The 15905-nt window shown below is 39.7% G+C and overlaps 1 protein-coding gene across 11 annotated transcripts in view; it reads left to right on the forward strand.

Moving 5' to 3' along the window:
* RNF14 (ring finger protein 14) overlaps positions 1-15905 on the forward strand; it is a 41399-nt gene that overhangs the window by 21877 nt on the left and 3617 nt on the right. For 3 of the 11 annotated variants that reach the window (XM_082382741.1, XM_082382737.1, XM_082382734.1), the window contains 7 exons: positions 2315-2488; positions 3797-3966; positions 5369-5520; positions 8261-8788; positions 9731-9959; positions 14607-14779; positions 15748-15878. In XM_082382741.1, the coding sequence (XP_082238867.1) occupies positions 3813-3966; positions 5369-5520; positions 8261-8788; positions 9731-9959; positions 14607-14779; positions 15748-15878 (1367 nt within the window). In that variant the 5' untranslated portion in view covers positions 2315-2488; positions 3797-3812. Of the gene's footprint in view, positions 1-13; positions 280-2314; positions 2489-3784; positions 3967-5368; positions 5521-8260; positions 8789-9730; positions 9960-14606; positions 14780-15747; positions 15879-15905 lie in introns of those variants that run through there. The other 8 variants (XM_082382742.1, XM_082382739.1, XM_082382740.1 and 5 more) reach the window with 7 other exon arrangements.

Here is a 15905-nt window from a genome sequence, read left to right on the forward strand (position 1 = left end):
CGGGGCAGCCGGAAGGTACGGTGGGGACTGCGCTCCGGGCGCGCGAGGCAGAGAAGGGCTGCCGGGCCGGGACTGCTCAGCGGGCTTCAGCTCCCCAGACCCGGGACGGGGCGCCCACAGCCCGGCCCGGCTGAGACCCCCGGGGCGCTTAGAGGAGGAAGGGGAAGGTCCAGGCCCTGCTCCTTTGGGACGCCCCGGGCCGGCCCACACCCGTGCAGCGCCCGCCGTGTCCAAGCGCCGGGGCAGGTAGCAGGGCTCGGGCCTGCCCCCAAGTTGTAGGTGAGTCTCACAAACAAGGACTCCACACCCCGCGGTGAGCGGTGGAGACACCGGCAGCGGCGTGCTGACCCCGGAGCCAGGGCAGACCCCAGGGCTGGAGCCCGCACGATGTGGCCTGGGAGTATGAGTAGGATTTTCCCAGGCCCAAGGGAAACCCGGCGGAGGAGGGGCCTTCCCTCACTGGTGTAGCGGTTTCCGGTTTGCCAAAAGTAATATTAAATTTGAATTCTCTCTTGTGTCCTGGCACCGGGGTTTATTCTCGTTCCCGTGTTACAGCTGAAGTAACAGGGTGGTCTGAATCCAGGTTTAGTTATGTATTAGCTGTGTTACTTTGGGCCAGCAAGGACTTAAAATGTCATTTTTCTCTGTATAATGGAGGTAGGGCCAGGACTTGCTCCATGGGGCTGTGGGAATGTAACGAGCTAATGCATTTAAAGGACTTAGCACAATGCCTGACACACGGTAAGAGCTCCCTAAGTGACTGTTCTTACTGTTATTGTGACGACCGACCCAACCTGCTCCTAGTGGGATGTGGCAACGCTGTCACTGAACCTTGATTCTAGTCCCCCATTAGAGCACACTGCATCTCACCCCAATTCAGTTCTCACTTTTTCCAGTGTCTAATGTAAGGCACTGCTAGATGCTGAGAACAATATACACAGATGCAAAAGACTTGATCCTCACCCTTAAGGAGCTAATGCGGTCTGGTAGGAGAGGAAGTGCAAGTTAAGAGGAAGAACTGTAACGCAAGGTGGATTGTGACAATGTCATAGGAAAGTTACAGTAGAAAAGTTTGCTGGATTTTTAAAGAAAGACATGATATCTAATTGGAAATTTTTACGTGGATTAGGGGCTTTGGACATGGGTCTTGAAAGCTGAATGGATAGAATCAGAAGAAAATCTAGGTCAGCGATCTGAATTAAGGGACTGGGACCCAGTGGCAGCTTCAGAAGTTGGGGTCTGGTGGGGTAGGTCATGAGGAGCTGCCAATGGGAAACAGCTTGGAGTAGAGCTTAATCCTGGTTGCTCATTAGAATCACGTGGAGAGCTTGGATAGCTACTGATGCCTGATTGAATTGCTCTGGGGTATAGCCTGGGTATTGGGATTTTAAAAGTAGCTTCTCAGGTGATTCTACCATGCAGACAAGGTAGAGAACACTAATCTAAAACCAGAAACTATAAATTCATCTCACCCCATTTATAATGTTTGAACAGGAAGAAACAAAAAGCTTAATTACATTATCACCATGTACTACACCTGGTAAAATTGTTTACAATTAAGTAATGTGAAAAGACAGTATAGTACATAGTAATACTACTCAGTAAATGTAAATTAATCCTGAATTTCATTCTTAGCTTATTTGGGAGTCACACATCTGAGAATCTGGTTTTAAAATTATGGTTTTATATCATATTTTTTGCATATTATATTAGGATGTTCATAGGATTCTCTAAAACCTATCTATGGACCACTCTCCCCTTCTCCTTCATTCCCAGTTAAGAAGCCTGGTAAAGCATTTAGAATAGGACTTAAAAGTGTGTATGTGTGTGTGTGCGTGTGCGCTTTTATTGTTTTGTTTTTAAATATCCTGCTGTCTTGCTTAAATTAACCTAATGTTGAGTGTCCCTGGCAGGATTAATTCATTAGCAGGCAAGAGGACAAACTGGAGGGGGATAGGAAGTGAAGGAATAGAGGAAGCAGAAGAGGAAAGGAAAAACAAAATCAAGAAAACCGCAGGAAGTCGTTTGTTATGGGAGCATGCTGTACTGTCCTCTCGTATGACCTCGGTGTTTCTCCTCAGCTCCTCCTGGGGCTGAAGGCAGTCAGATAAGAAGGGCGCTCTTATTACTGGGGACATGCAAATGTCCGTTCAACCACGTGCCTCAGTTAGGCTGACCTAGGAGAGTAATATGCAGCTGTATTTTAGGATTGACTGTGTGTTAGGATGTGTTTGATTTAAGTGATGGTAACGGAAATTCAGAATTTAAATTTGAAGAGGGTCCTAACACCATCTTTTGTATTCTTTTTCTGCAGTTGGCAGGATTTCTGTAGTATACCTAGTATGAGTTCCACATCTTGGCCTCTTATCCAGCTTCAGCAGTCTCATCTCCATCATCTGGAGAATAAATGAGATTTGCATGAGTTCCAAACTGAGCTGAAATACGGACTGCAGTGCTAATATCCTTTTCTTCTGGTTGTTATTAACAGGTACTAACTGACCTCGAATAGAATATGTCACTGTGTCTTAGGGACACAGCTTAAGCAGAACCGTTATCATCTGCTGGAAAAACGTACTTTTTGAAAATGGAATCATTTTAAATGAACTTGTCTAAGTTTTGTAGTGTCACCTTGTATAATGTGAAAAACCATGTCCTGACTTTTCAATTCTGTGCATTTCAATTTAGAAAAATATTTCAGCCAAGAGGGAGCATATTTGCAAATGCAGTTATAGTCCAATATTTTAATCGATAGAATGGTAATTTTTGGTGGTTGTTTTATTAAAGTAATTTTCATAGATTCTCACTACATATTTTTTGCACATTTAAATTATCTGATGGTGTGGTGCATCTTTCAGTTGCTGCGATTAAAAAGCACTGTCTGGGCCCTGGCTTCTCCCCACTGTACGTCTGTTACACACAAACTGTTGTGGGTTCCCAACAGGCTTGAAGAAAATGAAAAAAAAAAAAAAAAAAGCATTGTACAGCTTAATTGTAGCATATTTTCACTGTTGGTGTTACCTTAAAAAATGATAAATGTTAAAATTGATTTGACAAAATTCATCGTTTCAAAAATTTAATGTTATTTTGCTACTTCCTCAGTTATCTGTCTTACATAGTACCTGTCCCTGTAACATTCTCTAGAGTAGGGTGGTCTCAACTGGGAGCAATTTTCTTCTGCCTCCCCCATGCAAGGGGGGGATATTTGGCTGTGTCTGGCGATATTTGTGACTGTCACAGCTCTTGAGGAAAAGGGATGCTATTGGTATCTAGTAGGTTGAAGCCAGGGATGCTGATACACATCCTCTAATGCACAGGATAACCTCCCACAACAATTGTTTGTTCCAAAATGTCAGTAGCGCTGAGATTGAGAAAACCTGTCCTAGAGATTGCTGTGGATTTAAAAAATTCATTTATTTTTAAGAAGCATATCAAGTATACTTTGACTACTTTTATGAGCAAGGCATTTTCCTAAGTTCAGTGGGCAAGTCACACTAACTTGTGATTTTTTTGATTGTGCTTTTTTTCTTAAATCATACCTAACTGATAAAGTCAGCAATTAAAAGAACCACAACTGTCCTTTTTGGAAAAGGCTGTTACTGTTGCAGAGCTACTGGAATATTAGATATGCCTGTCATTTTTAGTTTGACAGAAAAGTGAGAATATTGATTAATTCTTTGCAGTTGTTTTTGAGGAACTTTCTTTTTGGGGGGTGTGGGGGGGGCGTGGACAGTGCCACTAGACTTTTCCAAACTCTGTGCCTTTTCTGTTCTTAACTGACTTGAATGATTGTCTTCAGCTCCTCAGAAAATTAGATGTCGTCAGAAGACCGAGAAGCTCAGGAGGATGAATTGCTGGCCCTGGCGAGTATTTATGATGGAGATGAATTTAGAAAAGCAGAGTCTGTCCAAGGTGGAGAAACCAGGATCTATTTGGACTTACCACAAAATTTCAAGATATTTGTGAGCGGTTAGTTAATATTCTCTTAAACAGATTTTTCTAAATAAAGGTTATTCTCAGTTTCTTAGTGTACCCTAAATTATTTATCATCTTGTGTTTATAGGCATTAGTGATATATGGTAGTATTACAGATTTAATGGCTGTTTCTCTTTTAATTGAAAATTGAGCTGGGGGTGAACAATTTTCAATTTGATTCTGCGTTTTTGATCACTGAATTAGGATATTATCCTGCATATTTCATGCATCCTAATCGTCTAACTAGCAGTTCATTAGCCATGAGTCATTGGCTGTTAAATAGGGATAATAAAAGAGAAAATGAAATAATATATGTGAAAACATTTGGAAAGATTTAAAGTACCATGGCGGTTGTTAATACTATTTGGTTTCCAGAATCTTTTCAACCACCATAAACACATGACACTTGCTGCTACTCTGTGACCTTCTGCTTTAGAAAAAAGTTGAAAACTGGTACTTTTTTTTTTTTTTTTTTTTTAATATTTTTTTTTTTTTTTAAATGAATTTATTTATTTTTTTTTTTTTTGGGTGTGTTGGGTCTTCGTTTCTGTGCGAGGGCTTTCTCTAGTTGTGGCAAGCGGGGGCCACTCTTCATCGCGGTGTGCGGGCCTCTCACCGTCGCGGCCTCTCCTGTTGTGGAGCACAGGCTCCAGACGCACAGGCTCAGTAGTTGTGGCTCACGGGCCCAGCTGCTCCGCGGCACGCGGGATCTTCCCAGACCAGGGCTCGAACCCGTGTCCCCTGCATTGGCAGGCAGACTCTCAACCGCTGCGCCACCAGGGAAGCCCCGAAAACTGGTACTTTTGATACTAATGTACCAGATGTCATCTGTGAACACTTTCTCAAAATGTTTCTACTATAAAGGCTTTGAGTAAACAAAGTAAGTGTGATAACTGAAAATGAAACTTTGATTGTGAGAGTGTTGTGTGTTGTATCTTGCCCTCAAGAGATCCTTGTATTGGCACAAATTCTCCCAACTATGATTCATGGGTAGTTGGCACATGCTGGTCTAAGTAGGTCATGGCTCTTTGATAGAAATAAACGTCCTTTTCTCTAGATTGTGTCTTTAATCATCTACTGTAAAACAACAACAAAAGAAAACATTGTGTATTACTTGTCATTAGTGTTAGGAATTATACTCAAAAGTGTATACAAGAATAAGTTGTGTATCTTCATTTTAAATATCATGATGCTTAGTAGATTTTTTTTTAAGGGCTTACAAGATTTTTTTTTTTAAGGTGGCAGCTACGAAGTACATTAGGGAATAGAAGGTGCTTTGGGGGAGGGTTTTTATCCCCTCAGCTAAAGCATTACGTTTTTCTTGAGCACTGCTCAACAGTAACGGACACTCAAGTGTTGACCAACTGATCCTTTCTAATCTTTGTTTTTGGTTCAGGCAATTCAAATGAGTGTCTCCAGAATAGTGGCTTTGAATACACCATTTGCTTTCTGCCTCCACTTGTGCTGAACTTTGAACTGCCACCAGATTATCCATCCTCCGCCCCACCTTCATTCACACTTAGTGGCAAATGGCTGTCACCAACTCAGGTTAGACCCGAAACTTAATTTCTCCTATCCATTTTTAGAAACTTAAAAATCATCTTTAATTGAACACTACCTTGATGATCTTGAATTCAGTGCATGAAGAACAAATGGGTTTGATTTTGTAATTTTTTTTCCCTTGCCTTCATGAATTGTAATGTTAATAAATTGAAAATGTTTGGTGTTTTAGAAAAGAATGGCGTAATTAGAACAATTAATCATTTTGAATTGCAGTAGGAGTAATTTTTAATCAAGTATATTGTTTCTCTCTTTGTCTTGCTATTTTCCTATTTAACCTGTATTGTAATGGATACTATAAGGTCCTCCCATTTTCCTTAGATGTTGGTATTGCTTTTTATTTTTTTTAGTTTCTTATCCATTCCTTAAATGAAAGATTTAATTGTAATTAGGAGGACTAAAATTGAGCTAATGTAGTTATAATATTTCCTAAGAAAACATAAGAGTGCTTTTATTTTTAAAAGTCTGTATGTTAATAACAGAGTTGTTGACTACTCTCACATAGGTGTGAATGCACACAAATAGAAATGTGTATGATTCCTGTAGATATCTCATTAAGGCTTGAGATCTTATATTATGATCTTCATTTCCTCTGGGTTATATATCTTTTTCTAGTAACAACCTCAACTCTTGATTGAGACATAAATATGGCTTGAAGCTAATATAATGTATTCTGGGATAGATAATGGATCAGTAGCAGTTATTTTTCTAGAAGTCATGATGAAGATTGATAGGCTGATGTATTAAGACAAAAGCTGTCAGAGTTACTTGACCTCAAGGAACAGCTGTCAGTTTTTCCTTTTTGATCGTGTAATTTTCATTCCCACCCGTGCTCATCACCAGTCTAATCTTTAGATGAGAGTGCTTTTGTAAAACTGAACTTACAGTTTAAAAACAAAATTAAACTTTAAAAAAGAATAATACATATAGAATAAAAAGGAATTTTACCTTACATTTTAATATCTGTGTCAGAGGCAACACATGCAAGGCAGTGGATGATTTGCCCAAGAATATCAAAGATGTTTGACATTTAGATCACTGAGAGTTGACTGAATTATCTAGATATTTATAGTCCCATTTCTCCAGAGAGCTCTTGATACTTTATGTCCATGCATGTTTGCACATACACAGTTTCAGATTCCAGCCAAATAGCATCTACTTAATGCTGGCTTTTAGGGTGTGGGGAGAAGAGGGTTATTCATTATTTTATGTTACACAGCTAAAATTACAGTAGGGTTCTTCTATCAAATAAATTTTTGTCCATATAATTGACATTTTAATTGTTCTATGTTCCTTCTTCCTTCAATTCTTGTTTGTTACTGGGCCCTTATTCCTTGGCATTATGAATTTCACCTGTTGATAGTGAAGTTGATTCATGGACCTGTCCCTCACTGAATTTGGTTGGTAGATAGAAGTGGGTTTAGTTTTCTAGTATTTTCCACTATTCCTCTTCCAATATATATACACAATCTCTCGCATGCTCTTCTCTTTCTACCTTCCTTATTCCTCACATTTATGTACATCCCAGATGCCTCTTGAGAAGGGACTAGAGAAGAAAAGAGGATGGAGGAGAATGGCTTCTTCACTGGACTTGGTAGCTCAAACAATACTCACGAACAAGGCTTCCCTTTTAGTATTTATTACAGTTTAAAGATTTCATCAGGTTTCTGGTTGATCATATAAGCATATTTATGCAAATGTATAAAAGCATTAGTTGTCCAATCTTGAAGTAGTCAGTAAGTGTTTAATTTTGTGCCTGTATAGGGTTTAGTGAATAGCACTACGCAGCGTAAGGAAGAGAGAATGTGGTCCTTTTTCAGTTGGTATTCAAATTTACAAAATTTATTTACATCTGGAAGGCTTATTTTTTTATGTTTACCTTAAAAAGAAAAGCTGCTTATGATTCCTGAGCTCTACTTAAAAATATTTTACATTTCTAATGGAAAATCTTCTTACATTTGCCTTTCAAATTGAACAGACCAGTTTTAAGGAGGAAAAGTCAAAGTAGTTTAAACTTTGGTTGCTTAGGTTAGGAAATGTGAGCTTTGCCTATGGCAGCCAAACCATGTTAAGGGCTTATAATCATGTCTGGGTTCAATATCAGCCTGCCTCCCTCTATTAGCTAGGATCTGGTGTAAGCCCAGATTGCTTAGTTAAAATCAGCTTGTAAATCTGAATACCAAGGACTCTGAGGTTAGATTCTGTTAGTGATTCTTTCGCACGAGGTGGCTTCTTGATACGACTGAAAGAATTAATTTTAAGGTTCGGATGGTATTTTTAAACTGTTCTTTTCCTAATCATTATTGTAGGGTACCTACAGGGCTAGGACTCCAAGGAATAGAAATAGTTCATTTTAGAACTAGATCTCTTCTGCATGAGGTAGCAATACTAACGTGAAGAAAAATAAAGAACAGAAAAAGTCCTCCATTGCAGTGGCTCGTATGTAAACCTAGTTCTACATCTGGTAGAGTCTTGCTGTTTCTCTTGTCTTAATGATACTTCTTTTAGCTTCTGACCTTGTGTTCCACTGTGGCTCGTGTTGCTGAATAGTTTAAGAAGTGCTTCGATAAGAACACTGATGCTGTTGTGCAGCACAGTTTATCACAGAAGTGAAAAATCATGTTAGGAAGTAGAAAGGCCTGACTTAAAAAGATTTCAAGGGAAATCAGGAGTTGACAGCATCGTCATCTTTCCAAACTCACCAGCATCTTCATGTGTTTTCCCCTAGCTGTCTGCTCTGTGCAAGCACTTAGACAACCTGTGGGAAGAACACCGCGGCAGCGTGGTCCTGTTTGCCTGGATGCAGTTTCTTAAAGAAGAGACCTTAGCGTACCTGAATATTGTCTCTCCTTTTGAACTCAAGATGGGTTCTCAGAAAAAAGTTCAGAGGAGGATGGCTCAAGCGTCTTCCAACACAGAGCTAGATTTTGGAGGAGCTGCTGGATCTGATGTAGACCAAGAGGAAGTTGTGGACGAGAGAGCCGTGCAGGATGTGGAATCGTTGTCCAGTCTGATCCAGGAAATCTTGGACTTCGATCAGGCTCAACAGATAAAATGCTTTAATAGTAAATTGTTCCTGTGCAATATCTGCTTCTGTGAGAAGCTGGGTAGTGATTGCATGTACTTCTTGGAGTGCAGGCATGTGTACTGCAAAGCCTGTCTCAAGGACTACTTTGAAATCCAGATCAGAGATGGCCAAGTTCAGTGCCTCAACTGCCCAGAACCCAAGTGCCCTTCAGTGGCCACTCCTGGTCAGGTAACTCTTTTACTCTGCTGACAGCTGCCCCCTAATTCTCTCTCACAAAGGGAGACATTTTCTCAGGAACTTCTTTTTTTTTTTTTTTTATTAGGATGAACTTTATTTTTACATTGTTGTGCAATCCATTCATAAACTTAAAAAAAAAAAAAAACAACATGATTTAATTGTTGTCCCAGAAAAGATTTCTGTGATGGTACCAACTGCTTTCTCTAAGGGTCACCTGCTGAAATAACTTGTGACTTGAGCAAAATGCCCCACGTGTATCTTGACAGTGAGAAAGGATGACACACATCCCGGTGGTGCTCAGCCTCCTCCCACCTCCTGTGCCAGGGGGTGAACCACAGGTGCCCACAGCTGCGACCCTGGGACTTCTTGATAGGGCTCATCAGGGCAATCTGAGGCCTGGGAGCCAGCCCACAAGTTGTTTCCTTGTATCCATCAAGAATGCCATGATCTTAGTTTAAGCAAATGTAAATGCTTCCTTTGCTCGCTTTGGAATGAGTGGTCCTCCGCAGGGATGAGCGTTAAAAAAGTAAAGTAATTCTGGTGATTTACTCTGTATATCTGCTAGGTGGGGGAACTACTACCCCGTCTCTATGTGAGGTTGGGATCTGGAGGGGTTATCTCTTAGAATAGTTAACCAAATGTTTTACAGACTTTAAAGACAGCCTGCTTGGTTTCCTTTTTTTTCAGTCAACCCCATTAAGGCATAAATGTACTCATTTAAAGTGTACCGTCTGCTTAGTTTTGACAAATGTGTAGACCCATGTAACCACCATCTCACTTAAGATGTAGACCTCCCATACTTGGTTTGATTTTGAAGGGAGATAGAGTTTTAGTTTATGTGCCTCTGGTTTACACTAGCTTCCTAAGGATCTCCTCAGGATCAGAACTGGTTGGGAAATCATCAAACCTATGATGTTTTATATTTCCCTCCAGGTCAAAGAGCTAGTGGAAGCAGAGTTATTTGCCCGTTATGACCGCCTTCTCCTCCAGTCTACCTTGGACCTGATGGCAGATGTGGTGTACTGCCCCCGCCCATCCTGCCAGCTGCCTGTGATGCAGGAGCCTGGCTGCACAATGGGCATCTGTTCCAGCTGCAATTTTGCCTTCTGTACTTTATGCAGATTGACCTACCATGGGGTTTCTCCATGTAAGGTGACTGCAGGTAGGTTGTAACTGTATGAACTCAGTATCCCAGTGCTCTACCCACACCCCCCCACAAATAAAAAGAGACATCACTTCAATTCTTCAGTTTGGAAGAATTGTGTTCTTCTGTGTTTGTTCAACAGATATTTTTGAGTCAGTTACTGTCCTAGGTTCTGGGGATATAGCACTGACCAAATGCCCTCATGGAACTTACATTCTCATGGGGGAGATAGGCAAACAAAATAAATAAGAATATTCGATGGTGGTAAATGCTGAAGAGGGAAAAAGAAATAAAGCAGGGACAGGCTATGAAGTGTTCTGAAGGGGAAGGGGCTTTGGATTTTATTTAGAAAAACCAGGGGAGGCCTCGCTGGCAAAGTGGTTTGAGTAAAGACTTGAAGGAAGTAAGGAAACAAGCCACGCAGATATCGGGGGGAGCATTCCAGGGAAGGAATGACAGAGTAATTTCTGTCTATGAACATGCAATAATGTAGATCCTGGTCGGCACATGCAGAGCATCTAAGCTATCACTCTTGTTTCCACGGTACACATGTTTGATCAGTCATCAAGTGCTTTCTCAATGAGCCCAGGGAGGCCTCAGAATCTTCCTCAACACAGTGCTTCAGAAGGCCACCCTCTATTGAGGTAGTCACAGGAGGTAAAACCTGTTAGCCATTTCTGATCTAGATTAAGGTTTGAGGAATCAGGCCCTGGACATCAATTTGACTAGACTTTGGTGACTTAGTGTTTCTCAAACTAAAAGGGCTGATGATAATAGCTACTTCATAAGGTTATTGTAAGTTTGAAATGACCTATTGTAGTGCTACTTAAAGTTGTTATAGTTGTTATACTGGTCTGTGACAAGGTAAATACAGAAATTGAGAGTCAGTGTTTGAAAGTTTAATAACATTTTTGCTATCGCTATTCACTGACTAAATTTTATGGCAGTCAAATCTAGTAAAAATTTAGGCTTATATTTTTTGTCTTTTTACCCTCATTTTTCTAATAATTCATTTGATTATATTTTGCAAAAGTACTGGTCCTTGACAGAGTGAGGGAAAAAACTGGTACTTAACCATAGTTTGAGAATGGGCTAATGTATGTAAAATGCAAAATGGTAACTTTTTTTTTTCGTTTGTGTATTTATTTATTTATTTAAATTATTGAAATATAGTTGATTTAAAATGTGTTAATTTCTGCTGTACAGCAAAGTGATTAAGTTATACATATATATACATTCTTTTTTATATTCTTTTCCATTATGGTTTATCACAGGATATTGAATATAGTTCCCTGTGCTATACAGTAGGACCTTGTCGTTTATCCATTCTATATAAATATAATAGTTTGCATCTGCTAACCCCAACCTCCCAATCCATCCCTCCCCCAGCCCCCCTCCCCCTTGGCAACCACAAGTCTGTTTTGTATGTCTGTGAGTCTGTTTTTGTTTTGTAGATAGGTTCATTTGTGTCATATTTTAGATTCCACATATAAGTGATATTATATGGTATTTGTCTTTATGACTTAGTTCACTTAGTATGATAATCTCTAAGTCCATCCATGTTGCTGCAAATGGCCTTATTTCATTCTTTTTTATGGCTGACTAATATTCTGTTGTATCTATATACATACCACATCTTCTTTATCCATTCCTCTGGCGATGGACATTTAGGTTGTTTCCATGTCTTGGCTATTGTAAATAGTGCTGCTATGAACATAGGTATCTTTTTGAATTATAGTTTTGTCTGGATACGTGCCCAGGAGTGGGATTGCTAGATCATATGGCAACTCTTATTTTTAGTTTTTTGAGGAATCTCCATACAGATTTCCATAGTGGCTATACCAATTTACATTCCCACCAACAATGTAGGAGGGTTCCCTTTTCTCCACACCCCCTCCAGCATTGGTTATTTGTAGACTTGTTTGTTTTTTTGGTTTTTTTTTTTGGCCTTGATGTGTGACATGTGGGATCTTGGTTCCCTGGCCAGGGATTGATCCCGTGCCCCCTGCATTGGGAGCGTGGAGCCTTAACTAACCACTGGACTGCCAGGGAAGTCCCCTGTAGACTCTTTTTTTCTTTTAAAGTTTAGTTTTTATTTTTATTTTTATAAATTTATTTATTTTTGGCTGTGTTGGGTCTTTGTTGCTGCGCACGGGCTTTCTCTAGTTGTGGTGAGCGGGGGCTACTCTTCGTCGCGGTGCATGGGCTTCTCATTGCGGTGGCTTCTCCTGTTGCAGAGCACGGGCTCTAGGGCGCGTGGGCTTCAGTAGTTGTGGCTCGCAGGCGCTAGAGTGAAGGCTCAGTAGTTGTGGCACATGGGCTTAGTTGCTCTGTGTCATGTGGGATCTTCCCAGACCAGGGCTTGAACCTGTGTCCCCTGCATTGGCAGGCTCATTCTTTTTTTTTTTTTTGGCTGTGTTGGGTCTTCGCTGCTGCACGAGGGCTTTCTCTACTTGTGGCAAGCGGGGGCCACTCTTCATCGCGGTGCGCGGGCCTCTCACTGTCACGGCCTCTCTTGTTGCAGAGCACAGGCCAGACACGCAGGCTCAGTAGTTGTGGCTCACGGGCCCAGCCGCTCCGCGGCATGTGGGATCCTCCCAGACCAGGGCTCGAACCCATGTCCCCTGCACTGGCAGGCAGACTCCCAACCACTGCGCCACCAGGGAAGCCCCCAGGCTGATTCTTAACCACTGCGCCACCAGGGAAGTCCTCCCCTGTAGACTTTTTAATGATGGCCATTCTGACTGGTGTGAAGTGGTACCTCATCATAGTTTTGATTTGCATTTCTTTAATAGTTAGCAGTGATGAGCCTCTTTTTATATGTCTTTCAGTTATCTGGATGTCTTCTTTGGAGAAATGTCTATTTAGTTGTTTTGCCCATTTTTCCATTGAGTTGTTTGTTTGTTTTTTGTTGAGTTGTATGAGCTGTTTGTATATTTTGGAAATTAAGACCTTTTCGGTTACATCATTTGCAAATGTTTTCTCCCAGCCTGTAGGTTGTCTTTTCATTTTGTTTACGGTTTCCTTTGCTGTACAGAAGCTTGTAAGTTAGGTTAGGTCACATTTGTTTATTTTTGCTTTTATTTCTATTGCCTTGGTCAGGAAGTGTTTTGCCTGTGTTCTCTTCTAGAGGTTTTATGGTGTTATGTCTTATATTTAAGTCGTAAACCACAAAATGGTAACTAGTAATGCCAGTATTACTATAGTTATTAATTGTTAGCAGAGTGTCATTATCTCTAAGAAAGGATCCTGAGAGGAGAATGAGTAAATACAGTACTTCCAGTTGCCTATTGCAGAGTCTTGTAGTGGTTATAGGCAGATGGGATGGAGAACTCACCAGAATATAATGTTAGCCTTTACTTTAGACTTCTGTATCCTTATCACTGAGAGGCTGAAGTACATTTCAGGTATTTCACAGTGTTTGGGGAAGAAATCAAAGATAGGCTTAGGGGCTTCAGCAAAATTAGGAATCTCTTTCTCAGTCTCTGTATCTATATATTCCATATTACCATACAAAATATATGAAATACTAATAATTTTATTATTTTGAGAACATTAGAGCAGTAACTTTTGTCCTTAAGATGTCTAGGAACATAAAAACGCTTTGAATTAGTAGAGGAGATAAAAGTGACAGGATAAAAAACTACATGTCTGCTACATCTAAGTAGAAGTGATGGAGTCATGGGAATGAACAACACAGAGAAAGGATTCACAGGTGAAGCAAAAGTGCAGATAGAATTCCGCCCCTGAAGATGTCCACTGCATTTAGAGGGAAGATGTCCACCTCTAAATAATGTGAGGAAAGTAAATTAATAAAATAGTTAGAACATTGTTGAGAGAGGTTTTTAATTAATTGTGTTGAAAAATTAAGGTAATAGAATTGTGAGCAAAAGCTTTGTCTACGACTAAAGCCTTTGGGAATGGCTGCCCATTCCATTTGAATTAAGTGATAAAGCAGTAGAAACCAGATTGAAGAGTATTAAGGGGAAAAGTTGACAGGAGGGACTTTTCATTTCCTGTGGGTGGTAAACTTTATTCACTGGCTTCTTTTTATATACAGAATTGAACAGCTGGTCTTTGCCCTTAGGTGCTTTTGTTTAATTTGGTAGGCCTGTTGTTATCAAATGGTGAATGATGCTGATTTAGTAGAAAATCAGCGTCTGTTTCAACCTTTGTGTCGTTTAGATAAGTCAGTCTTAAACTGTACTACTAGTTGTGCTAGTTGCACAAAAATATCAACATTAATAAGTTAAAATCAAAGGAAAAAGATAAGCTGTTATTCTGTCACCATTAACAAGTCCAGCTTTTTTACTTGGAGGATTCCTGTCTGTTCTTTGTCTTTCATGCATGTGTAATTTTTACCTAGTTACAACCTAAATATGCTTTTTTCTGAATTCCATAATGAGTATTTTAACTGAGTTGTAGCCATCCTAATTATAAGTTTTAATAACTAAATATTATATCTTAAGTGGTTCCACACGTAATTATTCCCTTGGACATTTAATTTGTTTGCCATTTTTATATGTAACTTTACTTTGGATTAATTCCTTATGATAAAATCCCAGGAATAGCATTATTGAGTAGTCAAAGGTTATGGCCAATTTCAATGGTTTTTAATCAGCATTACAAGTTGTATAAAAGTTAATTTTCCATTTCACTTTCTAGAGAAATTAATGGACTTACGAAATGAGTACCTGCAAGCAGATGAGGCCAATAAAAGATTTTTGGAACAGAGGTATGGTAAGAGGGTGATTCAGAAGGCACTGGAAGAGATGGAAAGTAAGGAGTGGCTAGAAAAGAACTCAAAGAGCTGCCCATGTTGTGGGACTCCCATCGAGGTAAAGGTTTGGGGACAGACATGGAGGCAAACCTAATTGCAAGCATGTTACGATTTCCTCAAGAAGCCTTTTAATTTTGTGACTAATTAAGAAAACACATTTTGGTATTTATTAAACTTTCTTAACTTGGAAGATGTAAATTTACTACTAAATATTGTTATTGACCTAAAATGTATGTAGACTTCCCATTTCAAAGTGCTTTCATACGGTGACAGTTGTTCTCACATTATATCCACCTCAAAATTGAGTGGGTTATAAAGAGGCCATACTCGAGCTACAGTCAACTCTTAACTCATCTACGTGACTAAAAAAGAATCAAGCCTGACTTCTCCTCCGAACTATTTACCCTGGAATTTAATAGCTGTTTTACAAGTGCCTGCTTATGAAATGGAGACATCTGAGTCAAGATAGATAGATACATCTACTGCTTCTTGACAAAATCTTAATATGTTTCAAAATTGAAATATGTCTTTGCATTTGACTCTGTTGTTCCAATCCATCATATCTGAGCTGACCCTGGTAGTGATGCCCCAGTTACTCCATTAAGGAAACTGGCCTTCTATTTAACCACTTCTAACATGCCTCAGCTCTTATAGAATGGGGGACTTGGTACCAAATGTTTACTTAGATTTATGTAAAAAGTTTAAATCCCACATATTAAATCCAAACATTTTAATATTAATCTAACTATATGTTTCATTTATACATGTTTGGTTTGTATTTACTGTTTATCAGAAGAGGTTTTGCTAAGTATCTAATTGTAGGAACACCTGCTAAGTATTTTCTGTATTTTACTTGTAATGCAAAAGAGTTAGGCATTCATAGTTATCATTGTGTGTTACCTGTATATCTCCACCCTGCATTAGAAAAGGGGGAAGACAAGGAGAATGTTGTACCAAATCATTTTGGCATGTGCATTTCTCTTTTGCTTTTGTAGCCTTGATATTTTTCTCTGTCTTTCCCACCAGAAATTAGATGGATGTAACAAGATGACATGTACCGGCTGTATGCAATATTTCTGCTGGATTTGCATGGGTTCTCTATCCAGAGCAAACCCTTATAAACATTTCACTGATACTGCTTCCCCATGTTTTAACCGGTACGTACACACAGAACTCCTAGTCTC

The sequence above is a fragment of the Balaenoptera borealis genome (genome assembly GCF_965194805.1).
Source record: "Balaenoptera borealis genome assembly, chromosome: 2".
NCBI lineage: Eukaryota > Metazoa > Chordata > Mammalia > Artiodactyla > Balaenopteridae > Balaenoptera > Balaenoptera borealis.